Genomic DNA, 21,750 nt, shown 5'->3' with positions numbered 1-21,750 from the left:
TACCCAGGCCATGAGCTTTGGGTGGTGCTGACTCCACCAAAGAGAGTCAAGGTAACCACATTCCTTTTAGTTTTTATAAGCTCTGAATTGAAATACTTATGTTTTGGAATTCATAAAATAAATGGTGATTTGCAGCCTTAATTCTGGCTCTGGGACCTCCTCATGAGTCTTAGCTAAGAATTTCCAAGATCATGAAATAGTCTTTTCCCTGTTGTCTTTCAACAGAGGAAAGAAAAGGTAAATACTTTTCTGAATTGTTTTCTTCCCTTCATGATTCCCTTTCCATCCTCTCAACCAAGGCAGCAGTAGGCTGGGGATAGGGACTGGGGTGGAGAGATTATTCTTGTCAAGGAGCTCTCACAACGTGTTCACAACCATCACATGCTCAATTCTACAATACACTGCTGAGTCCTGGGCAAGGCAGGAATTCCCAGCATTCCTATACAGTCTGTTATTCTGATATAGTTTATTTTAATCAGCACTTCAATGATTTATTCATTTATTATGCTTATTGTTCCTTTTCTCTCCCAATTAGAATGCAAGCCCCGTGAAGACAGGGTCCTTGTGGGTGTGTCATGGAAGTTTTGTTCCTTGATGCATCTTGAGTTCCTAGAACAAATCTGTCATGATGTAGGCTCTCCAGTATTTGAATGAAAGAACTTGGTGGATGGGAATTCAGTGTTAGTTAAAAAAAATCCTTTAAAGGAAGTGTTTGTGTTTTATTGTTAGAATTTTATTAATTTTACCAATAAATATTGTATTAGTCCAGGTTCTCCAGAAAAACAGGACCAATTAGATGTGTATATATCTCTATATACCTATATGTATGTGTGTATCTCTATATGTATCTGTGTATCTCTATATGTCTATCTATCCAGCTATCTATAGAAAGAGATTTATTTTAAGGAATTGGCTCATGCAACTGTAGAAACTCGCAAGTCCAAAATCTGCACGGTAGTCTGGCAGGCTGGCAGGCTGTAGATCTAGGGAGGAACTGATGCTGCAGTTCAAGTCCAAAGGCAGTCTGCTGGCAGAAATCCCTCTTCTTCTGGAGAGGTCAGTCTTTTTCTATTAAGACCTTCAACTTATTGGATAAGGCCCACCTACATTATGGAGGGTAATCTGCCTTACTCAAAGTCTACTGATTTAAATGTTAATCTCGTCTCAAAAATACCTTCATAGAAATATCTAGAATACTTTAACAAATATCTGGATACCATAGCCTAGTCAAATTGACACATAATGTTAACAATCACAGACATCAATCTAATAATTTGTCTTACAGCTGAAATGATCTCAGATAGCAGCCCTTTCATTCTATAGACCAAGAAATTGAGTCATTGTGAGATAAATAACTGGCTTACCAAAGTCACAGATGACCCATATAGTACCCCAAGGCTCCTGACTGCCAATGCTGTTCTAAAACTACAAATGCTACAAAAGGAAGCAGCCACAAAATGCCACTTCAGGTGTTTTGGTCTCTGTTTTGTTCCAAGAAAAAGCTTTGGCACTTCATAGCACAAGAGGACAAGCGAAGCAACACCCTAACCCCAGATAACTGTAGATGTAAGAAATTTACACTGTGGATTCTATGGTTTGGAGAGATACCATCTGACCTAGATATCTGCACTTGAATATGCATAATCTGAATCATGGTATAATTGTTTTTATTGCCTTTAAAATGCAGTTTATATTTTCAGCCAAGCTGTAGTGGAGATGTTCAACGGGGTGGGGGAAGGGTGGGCTGTAATAGGGTGAAATAGGTTGGTCAAGTTAAGACTCATTGACAAGGTAATATCGAGCAAAGATTTAAGGAAAGTAAGAGAGGTTATTTTGGGGAAGAGATTTAAGGCAGAGGGAAGAGCCAGTGTGAAGGCTTGAAGTGCGGAGTGTGCGTTGCCTGCTTAAGAAACAGCAAGGAGGCCAGTGCGACTGCGGCAGCACGGGTGATTGAGCGACAAAGAGAGTACTAGGAGAGAGGGTAGAAGGCAGAGGTACAGGCTCATGAAGGGCCTCATGTATCATTTTGAATTTTACTTTGATTTAAATGGAGAACCACTGGAGAGTGTTGAGCAGAGGAATGCCATGATATGACTTAGTTTTAAAAAGAATTCCTCTGGCAAGTGAGTTTAGATCACACTCTTGGGGTGGTAGTAGTGGTGGGGAGGAGAGGAGGGGGAATTGTTGATGCAAGCAGACCAGTGGAGTTGGGACACTACAGCAGTAACCCAGGTGAGAGATGACGGTGGTTCAGACTAGGTAAGGTGCTTGTCGTGGAGGAGTCAAGAGGTGAACGGATTTTAAAGGTGGAGTGTGAGAGAACGTGGAGTGTGGCAGTCTGGAGCTCTGTATAGAGATCTGGGTTTGAGATACAAATTCAGGAGATACAAATTTTCATTCAGTTTGGTTAAACATTTATCGGGCACTCTACTATTTGCGGGGCACTAATCTAGACATTTCAGGTACAAATATTAAGACTATATAGGGCCTCTCTCAGGGGTCTCATTATTAATGGGGAAAGCAGACATAGGGACAAAAACTAAAATATTTAATAAAAGTAGCTATAAGGGTCTTTGAGGATGCAATGCAGGGATAATCAATTAATTAATTCCACCTTTGGAACAAATTTGAGAAGAGCCAAGAAGAGCTTTAGAGAGGAAGTAAATAATTGAACTGAAACTTGAAGGTTAAGGAGGATTTTCTTCCATGGTCAAAATAGGATAATCCAGGCAGAAGGGAAGGCATGAGTAAGTACAATTTTATGTTTCATAAGGTAAATGTGCTCTGGCGTGCTTTAACTTGTAACATATTAGTCAACTTAATACCTGATACATTTTTCCCCATAATCTGGAAAATATAAAGAGGCGCATATGACTGTAGATTTATACGTGGTCATATATGAGATCAAGGAACTTTCATTCATGGGACTTAAAAATAAAAAGTGTTCTTCATTTAAGTTGCAAGTTTATATCTGGTTCCATTATATTTTACATTAACCAGTGAGTCTTTTCCTGTGCTTTCTGTGAATGATGACCTTTCTACCATACCAGAATAGTCTACTTTCCTGTCTCACAGAGTTAAGGCTACAGCTCAACCCAAAGCAAAAAGAAGGCAATCCTCTTTTAGGTATGGCTCTGAAATCATCTCAGGACATAAACAATAGGACTTAGAAAATATTTTGTGAGTCCATTTGGCACCTCCTAGACTACATCAGAGTCTCTGGGCTTGGAGGGGAGGGGAGGGGCAAAGGTTGAGAAGGCACAGAGGGGATATAAAGAGAGAATTTGATGACGCCAGAGTCCGAAGAGCCAGCCTGGAAGGTCATCTCAGACAGGAGTGGAGTCAGCATTTGAGGACGGCTGGGTCCCGGCTCCTGCCAGCACTGCCCTTTCAGCCAGCTTGGCACATATTGCCCACCCAGCAGGAGTTCTGCTTGCCTCTGCCCTAATCTTTCTCTACGGCAACTCCCATGTTAAAAACTCCAGACACTAGTGAGCAATCCTACTGCTCTAGCAAAGTGTGGAGCCCCAGAAATCAAGGGATTGGGGGGCGGTCTTAGCAAAAGAAAGCTTCCTTATACTTGGGTGGGATAGAACAGGACCAGTTCAAGAGCAATATCCACCCACCTCCTGCCTCAGGATGGGACAGTGACGACACACACTTCTTCCAGAATCTGTCCTCCTCCTTTCATTCTGGGTGTTTTTGCCTGGAACAGTTGGGTTGTTGGGCCACAGGTGAGCCTCAGAAAGGACTCTAAGGAACAGAATTTTCCACTTTGATTCCTCTAAAAGCAGGGGTGTCTCATGTGACATCTGCCACCTCAAAGTCTTTCGTCCTGTGTTCCTTCCCCAGACTTGGCCTCCCTGCATGCCTCTCCAGCCCTAGGGGTCTTTTATCCTAGTGCTAAGAAGCTTGGTTTCTTTAAGTTGTTGTTTTAACACTTCTTTCTGGGTATAATCTTGACGTTGTGTCTGTGAGCCCAGGAAAAAGTGTCATTTAGTAAGCTGAAGCTGTTAGACAAATGACGTTACAACTGGCTATCAGTAATACAGTAAATAGTAAAAAGATAGCATGACGGGCTGCTCCTTCAGATCTCAGACAACCTGGAACTGGACTTTTGTACTTTCTGTTTAGGAAAGCATGTGGTGACTAGCAGTTTTACAAAATGACATGCTTATGCACAACAACATTAACTTTCTGAAACACTCTGACAACTTCTCCTCTCACTTTTCCCTTCAGTGGAATGAGGCCGGCAGCCCTGTATTTGACAGATGAGTTATGTCCAGTGCCTTCCCTAGGTCACACACAAGGACAGACCTCAGGCTGAGGCCTGTGTCTGGACACCCTGCAGCCCTGTGCTCTGACTTCTGGATATATCTTTCTTCTAACATGCCTTGTCTCCTTGGTAAATTACTTCATCTCTCTGCTTCCGTTTCTAACCTCTAAAATAAAATCCTTCCTACTTTTAACTATCTTTTCTCCAGGCCCCAGTGAGCAGAAGTTTGGAAAATGGTTGCAGGTGGAGAGAAGCAATGTTTGGTTGACGCTTTCCCAGCTAGCTTGCTCGTTTTTTTTCCCCATTCCTGCAGATAGCTAACTTTTCTGTAAGCTTTCCTTGGAATTTGTTGACTGCACTTAGGCTCTTTTAGGTCCTGCCTTCTTTTTGGGAACAGTGGTGGGCGGAGAGGAAGGAAGTGTCCTGCAACTACCAATATTTTCCTCTAGGAGGAGCCGCGCAGCCCAGATGAGAGTGACACGCACCAACTCCAACTCCTCGCAGGGGAACGCTCCATCTCAGCTCCTCGGAATGCGTGGCCAGGAGGTTGCCGCTCGGCGCCACCGCAGCGGCTCTCGAACCGGCCGCCCTGAACTCCCTCTTCCCGTCGCTTCGGCAGCCTGGGTCCGGGGGACCGCAGGCCGGGCCCGGCGTGACCCTTGGTGAACCGCGGCCGCTGCTTCCCACCCCTCCCCTCCCGTCCTCCCTTCCCGTTTCACCCCGCCCCCTTCCCCCTCCCCGAGCCTGACAGCCCGCGAGCTGCCAAGCAGGGCGCAGCCATGGGAAGAGGAGGCGGTCTAGGGAGCGGCGGCGGCGGCGGTGGCAGCGGCGGCTGCTGCAGCGGCGGTGGCGGCGGCTGCTGCTGAGCCGAAGCGGCGGCGGGGACCCCGGAGGCCCCGCGCCCTCGGCCACAGCGCGGGTGCGAACCCGCGCTCTCTCTCCGGCGGCGAGGCTCGGAGGTACTGGAGGGGGCTCCGGGAGTCGGGCTCTTACATTCTCCCTGTTGTGCCAGGGGGCCTGGGAGTGGACCCTGGGACGCCAGTTGTTTGTGGAAATGAGGATCTGTCTTATGTATTTACACGTATAATTCTTTTTGCGGGCGACTTGGGGGTTGGCTGTACTCCCTTCCTCCTCACGGAGAAGTTGTTTTCTGCTGGTGGGTTGTTGTAACCCGATGCACGCTGTGGACGTGTGTATGTGTGTGTGTGTGTGTGTGTGTGTGTGTATCTGTGTCTGGAAGTTGATGGGGGGCGTCAGGGAGTTGGGGGCGACAGACGAACCATCCCACACTGGCGCCTGCTCCAGCTAGTGTTTGCGGTACCTAGAGGGGCTTCCTCCGAAGACAGTTTTGTTGAAGTCGAAAAGTTTTGCGACTGTTTGTGTTTGACATCGTCAGCCGGGCTGGGGCACAACTGCTGAGGCTGCCGCTGCTGAGCGGGGAGAGGTCTCCGGCGGCGCGACCGGAGGAGAAAGGAGGTCGTCTGGCTGTGCGCGTCGACACCACGCGCTCCTCCCCAAAGCGCACCGCCCTTTGCGCCTGTGTGCGGGCTGAAGCCGCGCATTGGCACCCGCGGAGCTGGAGTCAGTACAGTCACCGCCACCAGTCCCTATGAGCTGGGGTGGGTGGAAGCCGTGGAGAGCCCAGCTCCCTCAGCCCTGGACACACGCGTGGTTATGAAATCAACCAGGCTCAAAGTTTTGACAGAACTGCCCGAGGCATGAGAGCTGCGGGTGAGTGGGTAGCCGCGTGTCTGGGGAGAGGGCGCTGGCGGCGCGCAGAGGGTGCTGGACAGGGTCACCCACTTGCGGGTGCGTGGGGAAGTTTATTTTGGGGCAAGTGCTTTATATATAACCCAAGGGGGGACGCCTGCTGGGGCCAGGCTGCGGGAGTTGGTGGCCTAGTGCGTGGTGTGTGTGCTGAATGGGTGTACGTGCGCGCCTGTGTGTCTGCGAGCGTGTGTGCTTCTGGGGAGGCGTGTCGGCTCCCGAGTCAGTAGGGTGTGCGGGGCGGGAGGGCGGGGGCAGGGAGGCCAGAGAGGTGCCGCCTGCCTTTTTATGCCGACAGGAGACCTTGGAAGGGACAGGGAAAGGTAAGGGGAGACCAGAGGGTTGGGAAGTCGCAGGAGTACTTGCATAGGATTTAAGTTCCACGGACTTTAAAATGCTAAAACCCTTCGTCTTCGAGGGGCTGAGGGCTGGTAGTGGAGGTTTCTAGAGCTCTCGGGAGACCTGCATAGGAGGACAAGGGTTCTAGGAGATGGGTATATGTGTGGGTACAGAACTCTGGCGATCTAGACCCGAGTTGGAGCTGCGGATCTGAGATTCCTGGGGTACTCCTGTCCACAGTCCAGAGACTAGATGTTCTCTGGGGTGTTTACCTTTAGATTCCCTGGCGTGTGTGCCTGTGAAGGCACTCACCTTTCCTCACAAATGTTGTGACAACTCTGTGCCCTGAGCAACTGGTGTTCTAGGCTAGTTTCCACCTGGGTCATGCTAGAAGTCCTTTCCTCTGGGGGTGCCAAGGTATAGACCTTGGAGGTCACCAGTATTGAAACATTTCCAGAAATTAAAATGCTCAATAGAAAGGAAGTAAAATGATTCAGTAGACAGGGTTGTTGGTTCCATCTTTTTGGGTGATTGGGGATTCTGTTTCCTTTTAAGAAAAGCAAAGCTCAGTGTTCCCAGATTAGATTTCAAGGGGTCTCCAGATATTTATGCTTTCTCTTCAGATGCACTTTAAATGGAGCTGGAAGGATGTGTTTTAGCACAGAGACCCTTGGAAACATCATTTATAACCTAAGCGTGTCCCATCCCTCATCTCCTTCTTCTACCCTTGTAAACCTTTTGCTTCACATTAGTCCAAGGAAAGTTGATGAGTCAACATTCAGCTTTTCTTTTGGAGTAAATATATCACAGTGAAATTATAGTTTTGGTCTTCTGAATGCCATGGAAAGCCAACACTTAATGGGCAAAAGTGTGAAATGCAAGTCTATAAATGTAATAACAAAGTCATGACTCGAGTGCGTTTTTTGTTTTCAAGCTGAGCATAACTTTGCCTTGCAAATATTTGTTCTACGCAGAGTTTGGGGCTGTGTTTTTGATGACTGGTCTTTAAACAGCAGACTCCATATCATAAACCACTTAAAAATGGACACTGGACGCCTCCTCTGTGCTATCTCTGGTGGCTGTGCTAACAGATGTTTACGGTGCTTAGTAACCTATGGGATTGTCATGTAGAGTATTTTGTTAGCTCAGGACATAATGTTTATATAAGCTAATAAATGGAGCCTCAGTTGCAGCCTGCTTCTGCCAAGCACATGAAGCACCCCAGCATGGAAACAAATCTTGAAGTCAGTCCAACTTGGCGAGCCTTTTTGGCTATCTGCTGATAAGCATTGTTAATGTAAAGATAAATCTGAGTGATACAGTGAGAATGTGGCACAGCAAATTGTTTAGCTTAGAAAATAAGGCGTGGGCTATATTTTTTAAGTCTGCTGACCTGAAGATTAAGCTTCTCTGGTCATTCCACTGGTAAATTGCACAACTATGGAGACTGGATTTACTTTATTGAAAACAAATTTTTTTAAAACTATGTCAATAATTAAATTAACTTCTGTTTCTTAGTGTGTTCACATGTCCATACACCCATCACTTTTTCTTCTTAAAAGAGAAAACCCCATAGTCTCTATGAATCTAATCTCTAATATGAAGGTAATCTCTAATATGAATATTCAAATCACCTAATGACTCCCTGAAAACTGAATTGTTAACAACTGAAGTTTAGTAAGGCTGGAGTCAGCCCTCTGCCAATTGTGTAAACAAAGCAATACAGGATGCCTTTTGGGCAAGTGATTTTTTTCAACCTGGAACAGTATAACGTAAATAATGTGCCCAATAAAATGGTTGATTAGTATGATAACCAACTTTAGAAGTAATTCTGTATCACGTGCATGAACTTCTGCTTCAGTATCCCTCCCTATGAATGGGCAGGCCCACCCCTTCTTGGGCATAATCAGATGGAAATTTTGCTTCCTTGTGGGCCAGTTCGTTGTGGAAGATTCATTTTTAGAAATTTTTGCCTTATACTGAATCAACATTTTCTTTCATCCATTGGCCTACCATCCAGTTGCTGGAGCCACAAACAATAAGTCTAATCTCTCTTCCCTTTATGTGCTGTATTTGAAAACAAACATTATGCTGCTTCTTCCAAAATTCCTTTTTGCCTATTCTTGCAGCTGTTCCTCACCCACTGTGGGGTTCCACCCTTCTCTGCCCTGACCAGAATGCCTTAGATTCTGTGTTCTTACCTTCCTTCCTAATATATATCATCTAAAACGTGGATATGGAATCCTTAGTTCTGGACTTTCTATATCTATTAAGGCAGCTTAATATTCATATTTTAGCCATCCCATTACACTGTTCACTAATTTCAAACCTGTAAACAAGATAACAACTCATTCTTTTCAGATTATTAATCAGCCATAGTCAAAACATTATGATAAGAATTTCAAGCATTTTTTTCCTGCCTGAACTTCCTATAAATCAATGGAAGTTGTAACACTGCGCAGGTGTATAGACTTCTACATGCAATGAAGATAGCTACTTAATTTCTTCCTCTCAAGGAATACCATCCCCCAAAAATAGCAGATGTGGAATGTTCTGAAGACAAGGAAATTGAAGCTGCATATTATAGGCAGGTAGGGGCTACACGGTATTCTTTCCATGGACCTATTGAGTCCGCTTCCGAGAGCATGAGTCAGTACTAGCAATGAGGCATTTATGGAAGGCTTGTTCTGTCCAAGTCCAGGGAGTATGCCATCTGGCCCTAAATGAGGCGAAAGTACTACATCAGACAGAAATGTTTCCTCAGGCAACTGGCATTTAAGCTGTACGTACAGGACATGACTGAGTCAACAACCTACTCTTCCTTGGGAGGTAAATAGTTTGCTAATGCTGTAGGGAAGTCTAAAGCAGGTATTTTGTGGCTTCAGTACTAAGGGAGGTTAGCCTCCTGTTACGTGTCTGGATCCAAGTAGGACAAAGGCTCTGATGCTCCTCACTTACCAAATCCTAGCCTTCTTGGAGGAAGGAAGCGAGGCTGGTATATACAGGGGCCAGTGCTTTGGGGTCCATTGGACCGCAGTTTGACTCTGAGCTTTACCACTGCCATGCATATTAGCTCCTCTTACACTCGCTTTTCTCCTCTGCGAAATTATGTCTACTGCCCAGGGCTGAGGTGTTTCCACATAACCTCTGTAGCGTTTCTGGCGCATACTCTGCGTTAGACTCCTACCTGGTATGATTGATTCTTCTTTTGTGTATCTGTCTGGGGCTTCCCATCTAAATTATGAGTTTCCCCTGCCACCAGCTGACAATCTGCCACAGCTGAGGATCTTCTGTCTTCCTGCAAGAAATGTTTATGGTTGATGATGATGACAATGTTTTCTTTTCAGCAAGTCTGGATGTGAAAGAAATGACTATTTTTCTTGGCAAAGAGAGAAAAGCAACCTGTGACATCTGGGCCTATCAGAAGTCCCTCGCCAGGACAAGGGGCCAGTGACAGTCTTGTGCTCTTAAATGAAATTGTCCATGCTTTTCCCCTCATGTACATGTGTGTGGATTGACATGTGTGCACACGTGTGTATGTTCATGTGTGTGTCTGTGTTTGTAGTAAGATTCCCCACGCATCCCCTTGCGTTATGGTCTCCATCCATATTCCATTTGCTTCCTTGCTGACGAGTACTTAAACATGTGATTTCCAAACCAGAGTTCTTTTTTGATATAAGAAATCCCCAAGTTAGGATGGCATGATATAAAATAAGACTAAACTAGGTGTCAGGAAACCTGGGTCCCCTCTAAGTTCTTCCTCTAATGGGCTTTGTAATTTTTGCAAACTACTTAACATTCCTGGCTTCGTATTTCTTACATGTTAAAAACAAATAGACAACAACAGAGGAGCAAACAAGATGACCTCTTAGGGTTCTTTTCAAGGCTTTGATTTGAATCCATTTAATTATTGGATTTCTCTCTTCTCTCAGCTCCTTTGGCCCTTTGCTTAAACCTCTCTGAGAATAGCTATTTCATTCATTTTTACTTTCAGGTCTACTTTTTATGTGTCTATCTTCCTTGCTAGGCTGTGCATTCCTCAAGAACAGGAAATAAATTTTTATTCATTTTTATGTTTTTCCCACTCTTTGTTGAATGCTATAAACACAGCAGGTATGGGAAGTGTTAGTTGAATTAATGTGGAATGCTTTGGACAGTTGAGCTATAATTTATATCACCTATTTAACAATATACAACTATTTTGAACATAAGCATTAAGAAATAGTGTTTGCTTATTTTATTCCCTCATCAAGTTTTCTAATCAATTATGTAAAACAGATAAAATGTAATCACAAGTGTAGTTCCGGTTCCCGTTCTAAAACAACACCAGCTCATCCTGGTCTGATGCAGACCGTCTTTCTGAAACAATTTTCTTTTCTTTTGTTGTTGTTGTTTTTGCTTAGAGCTAAAGAAAGGTCCATGATGAGTACCAGATTCTTAAAAGAAGGATGACAGAGAGGATCATTGTTTACCCTCAACTTCTTTCTTCAGTGCTTCCCACTACCTTTTAATATAGGTCAATGAAGCCTTAGCTCAGGCACCAATTTTACTTAATAATGATTCATAAGAAGGCAGTGATTTTGTCAGAAATTGTTGGGCTGTGTGTTTTTAATTAGCATCTAAGCTTACCTTCAAATACTCCATTCCAAAATCAGTAGATAATTTCTTCACCAAAGTCCTTAAAACTTCCGGATGTGTTTACTGCTTTGATTAGGGCTTGCTTCTTTTGTTATTGATTAGACTTCAATCTGTTTTCTTTAGAATAATATCATTATAATCCCAATGAATTATACTTCTTAGACTGCAGATTTGTTTAAGTATAAACAAGTCTACCAATAGCTAGCTGGGCTTGTAAGGCTACCGATGGCTGGCTGGGCTTCTAAGTGAAAAGGGTACCAGGGAAGAAGTGCACTTCGGGGAGATTCCACACAGGTGCTGGAGAATTTTCTGATAAAGCCCTTAGTCAGTGTTCGAACACCAAGGGTTTGCAAATTGAACAGGTGCTTTTGTGTCTTTATCTGTGGTGAATAGCCTGTTATGCTAGACATACGCTGTCGTAACTCCTAGATTGTTGCCTCCGTTGTTTATAAAATGAAACACTTAAAGTAGTATATAATTTAAAAAACTTAAAAGGGGCATACCCCTCTGTTCCTTTAGTATCCAGGATATTAGACATAAGATGCAGTCATTGGTCCAAAGGAAAACTATTTTTTTCTTGCTTCAAGTATATACTTTATCATAATGAGCATCATGTCTGTCTTTTTTATCTTTGAGTTGCCATATCAAAAAAAAGTAGAGTGTGACCATTACAAAACAGAGTCATTCACAGTTTTCTCCCTGTGCTTATTGAAACAAAAGGTGAATAAGTGATGTAGTAAATAGTTCATCTCAAGCTTGATGATGGCTGGTGAGAAACCTTGGTCAGGCTTCCAATTTTGATTGCTATTGGTCAGGAAAGCAGCCTTTGTCCTTGGTCAGTATCGTGTCATATGATCTTAAATCACACTCTCAACTGCTTCTCTGGACACCTTCAAACTATGTTATTAGCCCAGAAAATTTCAGTTTGGTAAAGGGAAGAGAAGAATAGTTTACCAAAGCATATGTGAGTGCTAAGTTGTGAAAAAAGTTCTGATGACAGAGCCTCCACAGTGGCTTCTTCCCCTAGGGGTAAAGGAAGATACCAGAATTCCTGGGCAAGATGATGATGAAAGAAGAAAAGACAACATTTTTATACCTAGTTGATCAGAAAGATTAAATACAGAGGAGCAAGAATGAAAAGGAATGATTTCTTAGTATTAGCGGTCAGTGTAGCATTTTATTTCTCTTAGAGACATTGGCAAAACAATGCTTTGCTTGTCATAGAATAGATGTTCAGTTAATATTTTATTGATGACCTTAGTATGTAATAAGACACAGAGAGAAACTGAAGTGTTGACAAGAAGTATTTGGAGAGTTGGGGGCAAAGAGATGTGGGTAGGATCCTGGTCGTAATTAGGATCTAAACTCATAATGCAAATTTGGTTATTATTCTCAGATTAATGATGGCAGTCAAACTGATGACCAGTTTTCCAAGGTGGATCCTTTTCAGGGCCTTGGAAATGTCTAGAAGTTCTTAGTATTTGAATCAAGATGGAGACATGTTCGAATTTTTCTGTAGAACTCAGTAGGACTTGCAAGATATATGCAGTTTGCCAGCTCTTGGTATACCCCTCATCACGGAGCCTGAAATTTTAATTCTCTTTGCTTTTGTCCTATAAAGTTTGGTATTTTGATTTATTCCTTACAGTACATATATAGGGTACGTGAGAATTAATGATGTCATCTGAAAAGTACTTTGAAAACTATTTGGGAAAACATGCTGAATAAATAAGATTTTTTTATTAGCCTACAGGATGTAAGTTTGGCCAAGTTAGTGGTATTTTTGGGATCACTGTGAAAAATCAAAGACAGAACACATACTTATTGAACCATTACTGTGTTCCCAGGGATATGCGAGACACTCTGGGGAATATAAGAGTAGTGTAAGACATTACTCGTGTCTCTGGGACCTAGCATTCAAGCTAGGAGGGCAATACTAATAATGTACATGGTGTGACTATGGAACAATTGACAGCTATACAACTTAATGAAAAGTACTATTACACACTGTAAATGCTACATTTATTTAGAGAGATGGGAGAGCTGTTTGGGGTGAAGTATTTGGGGAGAGGCTTTATAGGTAAACTGGCTCCTTAGCCAGGCCTTAAAATATGCTTAATATTTTTTGATAGGTAGACATTTGGTGCTGAGGAGGTTGGGAACTGAGCACCAGGAGGCAGATTTGGAGCTCACTGGGGTTACTTGTAACAGGGGAGCAGGAAGGGTGTACCAGGCTCCTTCTCCTTGCTTATTATGAAGGTCTGTCCCTTGGATAGGGCTGTTGGGAAGGCTACCCTGAGGCTAGTCCTTGCTGGTGGGAGGTGACTGTTGCAGGGTGTTTCTGCATACAGTTGTTCCACTATATTTGTGGGGGATTGGTTCTAGGACTTGCCACGGATACCAAAATACTTGGATGCTCAAGTCCCTTATATAAAATGGCTGTAATATTTGCATAGAATGCATGCACATGCTCCCATATACTTTATTTATTTTAAATTTTTTTTAAATAAACTTTTTTTTACTGCAGTAACATTGGATTATAACATTATATAGCTTTCGCTCCCCTTCCATGGCCCAGGGGATCGCCAGTTGGGATCCTGGGCACAGACATGGTGCCACTCGTCAGGCCACACTGAGGCAGCATCCCACATGCCACAACTAGAAGGACCCACAACTAAAAAAAATATATACAACTATATAATGAGGGGATTTAGGAAGAAAAAAAGAAAAAAATTGGGAACAGTTGTTAGCTCAGGTGCCAATCTTTAAAAAAAACCTAGAAGTCTACATATTCAGTACAGATGCAATCATCATAGGTCTTTCCATCCACAGTTGGTTGAATCTGTGGATCTGGAAGCCATTGATCTGGAACCTACAGATACAGAGGCTTGACTGTACTTCTTTTGTATGAACATTATATAAATTCAATTTTAAAACTTCTTTCTTTAAAGGTATTCTAAGAGGTCTATTAAAAATGCCAACAGTATGGCTTCCTTTCCAGAATATGATCTCGACCCTACAGTGGTAGCATTAGGAGTGAGTTTTCCTGCTCCACTCCCACTTCCCTGCCACAGGCTTCTACTGACAGTCTTGGCCCAACAGAGCTATAGGGCCTCGTAGAACTTGAGATCATCAACCACTGATTCTCAACCAAAGCACTGCCTCTCTGCTAGGCAGTGTCTGGGGGCATTTAGAAATATGGTTGGTACAGGACTGGAAAGAGTTATAGGCTTTTAGTGCCCAGAGTCAGTATGCTAAATTTCCGTAATGCCAGGTGCAGTCCTACATGAGGAAAAATTGTACTCCCTCAAATGCCAGTAGACCCCTGTTGAAAACTGAATCCGACCTCCTCCCTTTATTTGTAGATGAGGAAATGGAAGTTCCTGAGAAATGGTAAGACTCCTGTAGGATTAAACTCCATGGTGACAGTGACAGATTTATAACCCAGTTCTTCTAGCTTTCTTTGGAGGGCTCTTTCTACTATACCACATTCCCAGCCATAAACATTGTAGTTCATATGCGAGGGTGACAGCTGTGTTGACTGAGTGGATGGGTTGTGAATTGAGACAAGTGGCTCTTGACCAGCAGTTCTTTTCCCTGGGAGCACACAGGGATTTGTCTGTGAATTAGGGCTGGCAGATGTCCTCTGAGGTGTCAACCACTGTGAAACCCTAAGGTAGGTTGGCATTCTGGAAAGGGCGTGGAGTAGGCTTTGGAATCACACAACTCTGGCTAGTGGGGTTTGACTCTAGCTCTGCTGTTTGCTGCCTTTATGACCCTCAGTAAGTTAATTAAACTCTCTGAGCTTTATTTGCAAAATGGAGATGGTGATTCTTATTTTGCAAGGCTGTTGTAGTTTAAATGAGTCAAAATAGTGCCTGGCACATATTGGACAGTGCAGAGAGAGATGACTTCCTGCAGCACCCTTTTGAGAGGCTCTGAGAGAGGAAACTTAAAACTTTCACTCATAAAAGAGCCACTTGATATCAATTGCTAAGTTTTTTGTTGTTGTTGTTTTGGTGAGGAAGATTGGCCTTGAGCTAACATCTGTTGCCAATCTTCCTCTTTTTGCTTGAGGAAGATTGTCCCTGAGCTAACATCTGTGCCAGTCTTCCTCCATTTTGTATGTAGGACAATGCCATAGCATGGCTAGATGAGTGGTGTGTAGGTCTGCATCTGGGATCTGAACCTGCAAACTCTGGTCCGCCAAAGCAGAGTGTGCAAACTTAACCACTATGCCACCCGGCTGGCCCCTCTGTTTTTTTTCTTTTCCTTCCTCCTCCTTTCCCATTTAACCAAAGTTATGGCTTTAATGAGTCCCTGAAGTGTTTCTTTGGTTTGAACTATTGAAATTTTCCTCTTTTAGATGAGTACTGCTGGCCAGAGATTACTTTCTTGTTACTTCTCTATCAACATGCCTGGAGTATTGCCATACAACAGAAATGGAAGGTGTATCCACATGATTATCAGTGACTTATGAAGTTTGGATTTAAAAAGCAATACTAAAAGCCATTCCTGGATATATATGTTCGTCTGAGAGATTTCTATCTGCCAGTAATGGGAGACCCTCCTTAGGCAAGGTGATACTTTTGGCAAGTTAAGGGGCAATTGAAAATTGGCCAGTTGGGATCATGAGGGTTGTGATAAATGGCCTTTCTGCATAACAAACAGCCTGTAATGAGATGTTGTAAGATATGAGACCTTAGAGGAATGCACATAAAAGCCTAAGAGTGTTTCAGTCCTTGACTTTGAATAAATATGCACTTTCATGCATAGATGCACACTTTCCCATGATTGGAACACTTTAAAATTGCTTATCTTTATTAAAGGATAATTCTCTAAAAAGGTAAAATCATGCTTCTCCTACAGATATAAAATGAACAGATGTAAAGGAATACAGATATTAATCAATGAAGGAACTTGAGAGGATGTTATAGCCATTTCAAAGGAGAACTCAAAAGACCACAAATGAATAGACAGTAAAGGAATGTTGAAATGAATTTGCAACATCCGATCTATCCATAGGGCAATGATCAATTACCTTCCACTGGACACACCCGATTTGCATTTGTGTGGACAAAAATTACTTTTATGGCTCGTTTCTACAGGTTGACTTCTGACTCCTCAGAACTGTTAAAATAGCATCTTCAAAGACAAAGGCTCAGACTCCTATAGGATTAGCTAATCCCTAGAGGCCTCAGGGTTCCATTGAAAGGATATCAGGCAAACTCCTTGGCTTGTTTCAAAGTCAAAAGTTTTTCCTTACACCTTCATGATTCCACTGGCTCCCATTCTTGCTTGACTCCTAATTTACTGGTGAAATTTTGGGGAGGTGGGATTCCTATAACCTTGGGAATTCTCCATCTTTCCTAGATATTTACTTTGTTTTAAATATCTTTTGATTATGGAGAATTTTAAGCATATACAAAGTAAAGAGAATAGTATTTTGAACCTCAAATACCCATTACTCAGCTTCCAGGATCATCAGTATTTTGCTAATCTTGTTTCATCTTTCCACCGTGCCCCTGAGTCTTTTAAAGCAATCCCCAGACATCTTATCTTTTCATTCGTAAATGTAAATACTTTAGTATGCATACCTACCAAGTAAATCCTCTATATTTTAGTAACCACATGGTCTATATTTTATGGGGATAGAGAGATAATATTTTATGAGAGGATATTATACTCTTTAGGCTTGACTTTGTGAGATTGTGGAGGGGGATTTCAAATAAATAAAATTAGTATATATCTATATCTAGATATAGGTACAGATATTTATATCTTCACAGGATTGGTTCTCTCTTGTCATTCAGGTCCCAGCTCAAATGTCACCTTTTCAGAAAGGATTTCTCCAACCTCTATCTAGAGTAACCTTCCCCCAACTAGGTCATGCTATCATGTGACCCTGATTTATTTTCTTCACAGCACTTATCACTATCTAATATTATCTTGTTTATTAATTTGCTTTCCTGTATTTTGTCCTTCTTCAGCTATGTAAGCTCCCTAATACTTTGGATCTTTTCTGTCTCGCTTACTTTATATCCCATAGAACGTCCTCAGTAAGTTTTGGGTGAATGAGTGAATGAATGCATTTAAGTAGTTAATGGAAGTTTTTGTTAGCATTCTTCCAGATATGTATTTCCCTTCCACACATCCAAAAATGCATGGCTTTCATGTTCCAATTCCTAGTGTATTTGTAATTTGGGGAGATTTCCTCATGGTATGGAGTGAGGAGCTCTTCCCAGAGACCAAAGATAATCCAGGGCAGCTATATCTCCCCGTAAATGACCTTGAATTCATATACTCAGTAGCGACTTCACTTGATCAGCAAATATAGTTAGGAAAATGTCTTGGTTTGGATTTCTCCCAGAAGCAGATCATGACAGAAGGATTCAGGTGGAAGTTTATTTGGGAAAGTGAAATAAGGAAGGGAAAGGAGCCCATAGAGGGCACATTATGAAGCAAGTTGCCACCATTGGCATCTGGAGTTTGTACTCTTCCTGGAGAGATTTTGGGAGACCAGGCAAAACACATATCTCAGAGTCCTCTCACTCAAGATTGAAAGAGTTTGAATATTTACCCAGCAACTTCCATCAGTCGTTAATTCATGGGCACTAATGCTGGCTAGGGCAGAGCAGTCTCTAGATGCAAGAGAAAACTTTCAGGCAAAGAAATGCAGGTGCTGGCAGTTAGAAACTGGGCAGTGTGAAGAAGGAAGGTGAGGGGATATGCTGGGGAAGGGGCAGGCAGTTTGTGTTGGATAATACAATATGGTCTTTTTTAAATAAACTTTTTATTTGGGACTAAGTTCAGATTTAAAGAAAAGTTGCAAAGACTATAGAGTTCCCATATATCTCTTGCCCAGTTTCCCCTAATGTTAACATCATGATGTATTCATCAAAACTAAGAAACAACATTAATACAGTACTGTTAACTAAACTCTAGACTTTGTTCAGATTTTCTTGCTGTTTCTGTTAATGTCCTTTTTCCGTTCCAGGATTCACTCCAGAATATCACATTGCCCTTAATTTTACAATTTTTAAGTACTGTGCATACACTCTTTTATTTGGGTTCTCTCACATGTTCAACTAACTAGGCTTTGTAACTAGACAGTAAGTTCTATGGGTGAAAGTACAATGATGTTGACATCCAACTTCCTGTTGGACATAGGATGTATTCTCAAAACAACAAATATATCAAAACAACCATAAGAACAAAACTTTATTCGGTAGACATGTATGTAGCTGAGCCTCCACCAATAACCTGAGAAGCACTCATAACCGTGTGATGACTTGGAAGAAATTTGATTTTGAACCTGTGTCCTGAACATCAAATGTGAAGCAGGACCCCCTAAACCAGACATGACCCAGTACCTTGAATGTGTCAGCATTGTATGTGCATGTCACACTTAATCCTACTGACTGTGAGTCACATTGCCTTGAGTACCTTAGACAGATTAGGGAATAAGACTCAATGAAGGTAAGTTACTTGCCCAGGGATTCTTAGTAAACTGGATTAAGCATCAGCCTTGAATCTGTGGATTATTTTCAAAGCCTACCTAACATTTGTAAAACCTGTTTTCTTGATACCCACATATGTTGACCATAAAGCTCTTCAGAAAGTCACCCGTACTCCAGTAGTAAAGTTTTATTACAGGGCTAATAATAGCATGGAAGCAAGCATCTCTAAAGAGCATTGATGTTATATAATAATTCAAATATTTTATTATTTTGTAATGTTTTCGGGTTACTTAGTTGACCTCCATTTCTCAGTCTTTCCATAGTTACTGTATTTTTTTGAACTGTTACCTGAAGGATATGGCATATTCAGTAAAATCCTTAATCTTTGTACTTGCAATGGCCCAATGGCCCAACTGAAAATTACCCTTGGCTGCCTTGGAACTTGGGACATGGAATTCAAAAGGAGAAATTCTTATAAATTACTCAGGCTTTGACTCTGGGAAGATAAACAGCATGAGTGTCTAGGCTAACCAATGCTGAAATTCTCCTAAGCTCCAATTCTAAATTCAGAAAAAAATAGGCTTTAAGGTTTTTGTTTAGTTTTACTTTGATTACAAGTTTTGGGAAGCCTAGAGTTAGTACCTAATAACACAATCTATGTAAAACACAAATTATTGGCTCAGAATGAGATCTCACTTCTAAGAAGATAGGTAGGGACAATCCTGTAAAAATGGGTTTTTTTCTTAGGAGGAATAAGTAGGGATTGACTGAAAGGTAATCCTTCATACTCTAACGTTGAGAGCATTGCACATTTTTAAAGGGGAAAAACCATTACTTTTCCGAACATATGTAGGAAACTTTACTTAAATGGCTACATTAGGTTGGCATGATTTTAAACCATGACCTTTGATCCTTTGTGCCTGTTAGTACAGGCACAACCTGTTAATGCAGATTTGCAAACTGTGCTCCAGCAAGCCCCCTCAGGGGCATGGGGTGTCCAGAGGGGAGGGCCAGGTTGGCTGCACTGCACGTCTCCACTCTCCAAAGTGCCGGGCTTTCATCAGCTCTTTTGAAAAAATTTAAGTTGAAGGAACAGCCTCTCTTAAAAAAAGCAAGCAAACAAAAATGTTTAAATATATTATGTATTTCCTTATATTGTATAGACTACTTTTCTGACTGCTTTTCTTTAGGAAACCCTCAGATTTCTATAGAAAAAAATCATATTAGCTTTTCTATGTCTAAATTCAGATTTACTGATTGTAGGTTCCTACAGGGCAAAGGTCTGTGTATTCTCTATTTAGCAGACACTCAAGAAAGAGTTTGCTTCACCAATGACTGTTGTGTGGGGAGCATTAAGAAAGTGCTTACTATGACCAGGGGCTATACTAAGTTCTTTCTTCATGCTACAGTAGTGCCCCCTTCTCCACGGGGATACATTCTAAGACCCCCTGCGGATGTCTAAAACCATGGATAGTACCAGACCCTATATATACTATGTTTTTTCCCATACATATATATTTGAAGTGCAACAGCAAAACTAGCATGAATTTCTTTTCCACAATTTTCCAGATAGAAGATTTAGTCTTGCTGTAGATCTTAGCAACCTCAGCATACGATTTAGTTCTTTCCTTATTAAGTCAAGAACTTTTATCTTTCCACGTAAAGGTAACACTTTATAGCTTCTCTTTGGCATATCCAAATTGCTAGCATCACTACTCTCATGCTTTGGGGCCATTATTAAGTAAAATGAGGGTTACTTGAATACAAGCACTGTGATACCATGACAGTCGATCTGATAACCCAGACAGGGACTAAGTGACTAAGGGGTGGGTAGCATATACAGTGTGGATATATGGGACAGAGGGATGATTCAGCTTCACATCTTGGGAGGGACAGAGTGGCATGGCACAAGATTTCATCACGCTACTCAGAACAGTGTGCAATTTAAAACTTATGAATTGCTGATTTCCGGAATTTTCCATGTAATGTTTTTGGATTGCAAGTAACTAAAAATGCAGAAAGTGAGACCATGGATAAAGGGGGACTATTGTGTGTTATTTAATCCCACAAAAAACCCCTTTGATCTACCTAATTCTACATTTGGTGAAACTATGACATAAGAAGGTTAAATAATTTGTGAAGGACCCACAGTTGTTAAGTAGCACAGTCGAGATTTAAACACATTTAATTTAACTCCAAATGTGTCTAATTCCCATGCTTCTAACCTCTGCCTATGTGGTGGTTTTAAAAATCTGTCCACAAATTCTTTGATACTCCTCCTTTAAAGAGGTGGAGTACACGTTTCCCTCCCTTTGAGTGCAGGCTGGACTTGGTGACTCATTTCTGAAGAAGAGAGTAAAGTAGAACTGAAGATGTGCAACTCTGGAGACTAGATCATTCAAAGGCACTGTGGCTTCAGTCTTGGTTGCTCTGTCTTTTGGATCATTCAATCTGGGGGAAACCAGCTGCCATGTTTTGAGCTGCCCTATTGAGAGGCCCACGTGGAAAGGAAGTGAGGGAGTCCAACGGCCAGTGCGGAATGAAGAACCCAGGTCCCAGTCCAATAGCCAGTGTGAAACTGAAGCCTCTTGACAACCACCACCGTAAGACTGACCTTGAAGGTGGAGCCTTCAGCCCCAGTCCAGCCTCAGAATGACTGTAGCCCCTTGCCCCCCAACAATTTGACAGCAACCTCATAAAAGACCCTAAGCCAGAACCAACCAGCTAAGCCTCTTCTGGGTCCTTCATGCTAGACTGTAAGGTAATAAGTGTTCGTGCTTTACACTGCTAAGTTTGGCTTAATTGGTTGTGCAGCAATAGATAACTAATGCAGCCTAATATTGCCTTGAGCATTTTTCTAAAAAAGAAATTGTCTTAATTTCATTAAATCTTAAATTTTAAAATATTGATACAGCAAGGAGAAATTTTTCAGAAAAAAATGTGCTGCTGAATGTAAGTAGTAAAATATTAATGTCCAAACAACATAATAGTTATAATGACTTCCCTGGGATTTCAGATTTTATAATTCAAAAGACAACTGTTGTAAAAATCCATGATTTAAAAAGCAAGGATATTAATAATAACCACGTTGCTGAAGATAGCATTTTGAACTTTAAAAAAATACTCGTGGGAAAACTCAGGAAGTATTCTGTTTGGAAAGTTATCATGCATAATCTTAAGTTGTCAGGAACATGCTTGCGCTTTACATGATTTAAAGAGGGATATAAAGTGAAGTTGAATTTTAACCTCTTCCCTGGTGATTTTACTCAG

General features: G+C 41.9%; 1 protein-coding gene across 2 annotated transcripts in view; it reads left to right on the top strand.

Moving 5' to 3' along the window:
• The first annotated feature begins 4,314 nt into the window (after positions 1–4,314).
• GHR (growth hormone receptor) overlaps positions 4,315–21,750 on the top strand; it is a 245,225-nt gene continuing 227,789 nt past the window's right edge. The window contains exons 1-2 of one of the 2 annotated variants that reach the window (XM_014855170.3): positions 4,315–4,405; positions 4,726–5,235. Coding sequence is in view for 1 of the 2 variants with exons in the window: in XM_044779368.2 (XP_044635303.1) it covers positions 5,995–6,007 (13 nt within the window). In the remaining variant the exon portion in view is untranslated. Of the gene's footprint in view, positions 4,406–4,725; positions 5,236–5,377; positions 6,008–21,750 lie in introns of those variants that run through there. The other variant, XM_044779368.2, reaches the window with a different exon arrangement.

The sequence above is a fragment of the Equus asinus genome, chromosome 10 (assembly GCF_041296235.1).
Source record: "Equus asinus isolate D_3611 breed Donkey chromosome 10, EquAss-T2T_v2, whole genome shotgun sequence".
Taxonomy (NCBI): domain Eukaryota; kingdom Metazoa; phylum Chordata; class Mammalia; order Perissodactyla; family Equidae; genus Equus; species Equus asinus.
The sequence above is the reverse complement of the archived record's forward strand: the minus strand, read 5'-3'. Positions and strand labels throughout refer to the sequence as shown.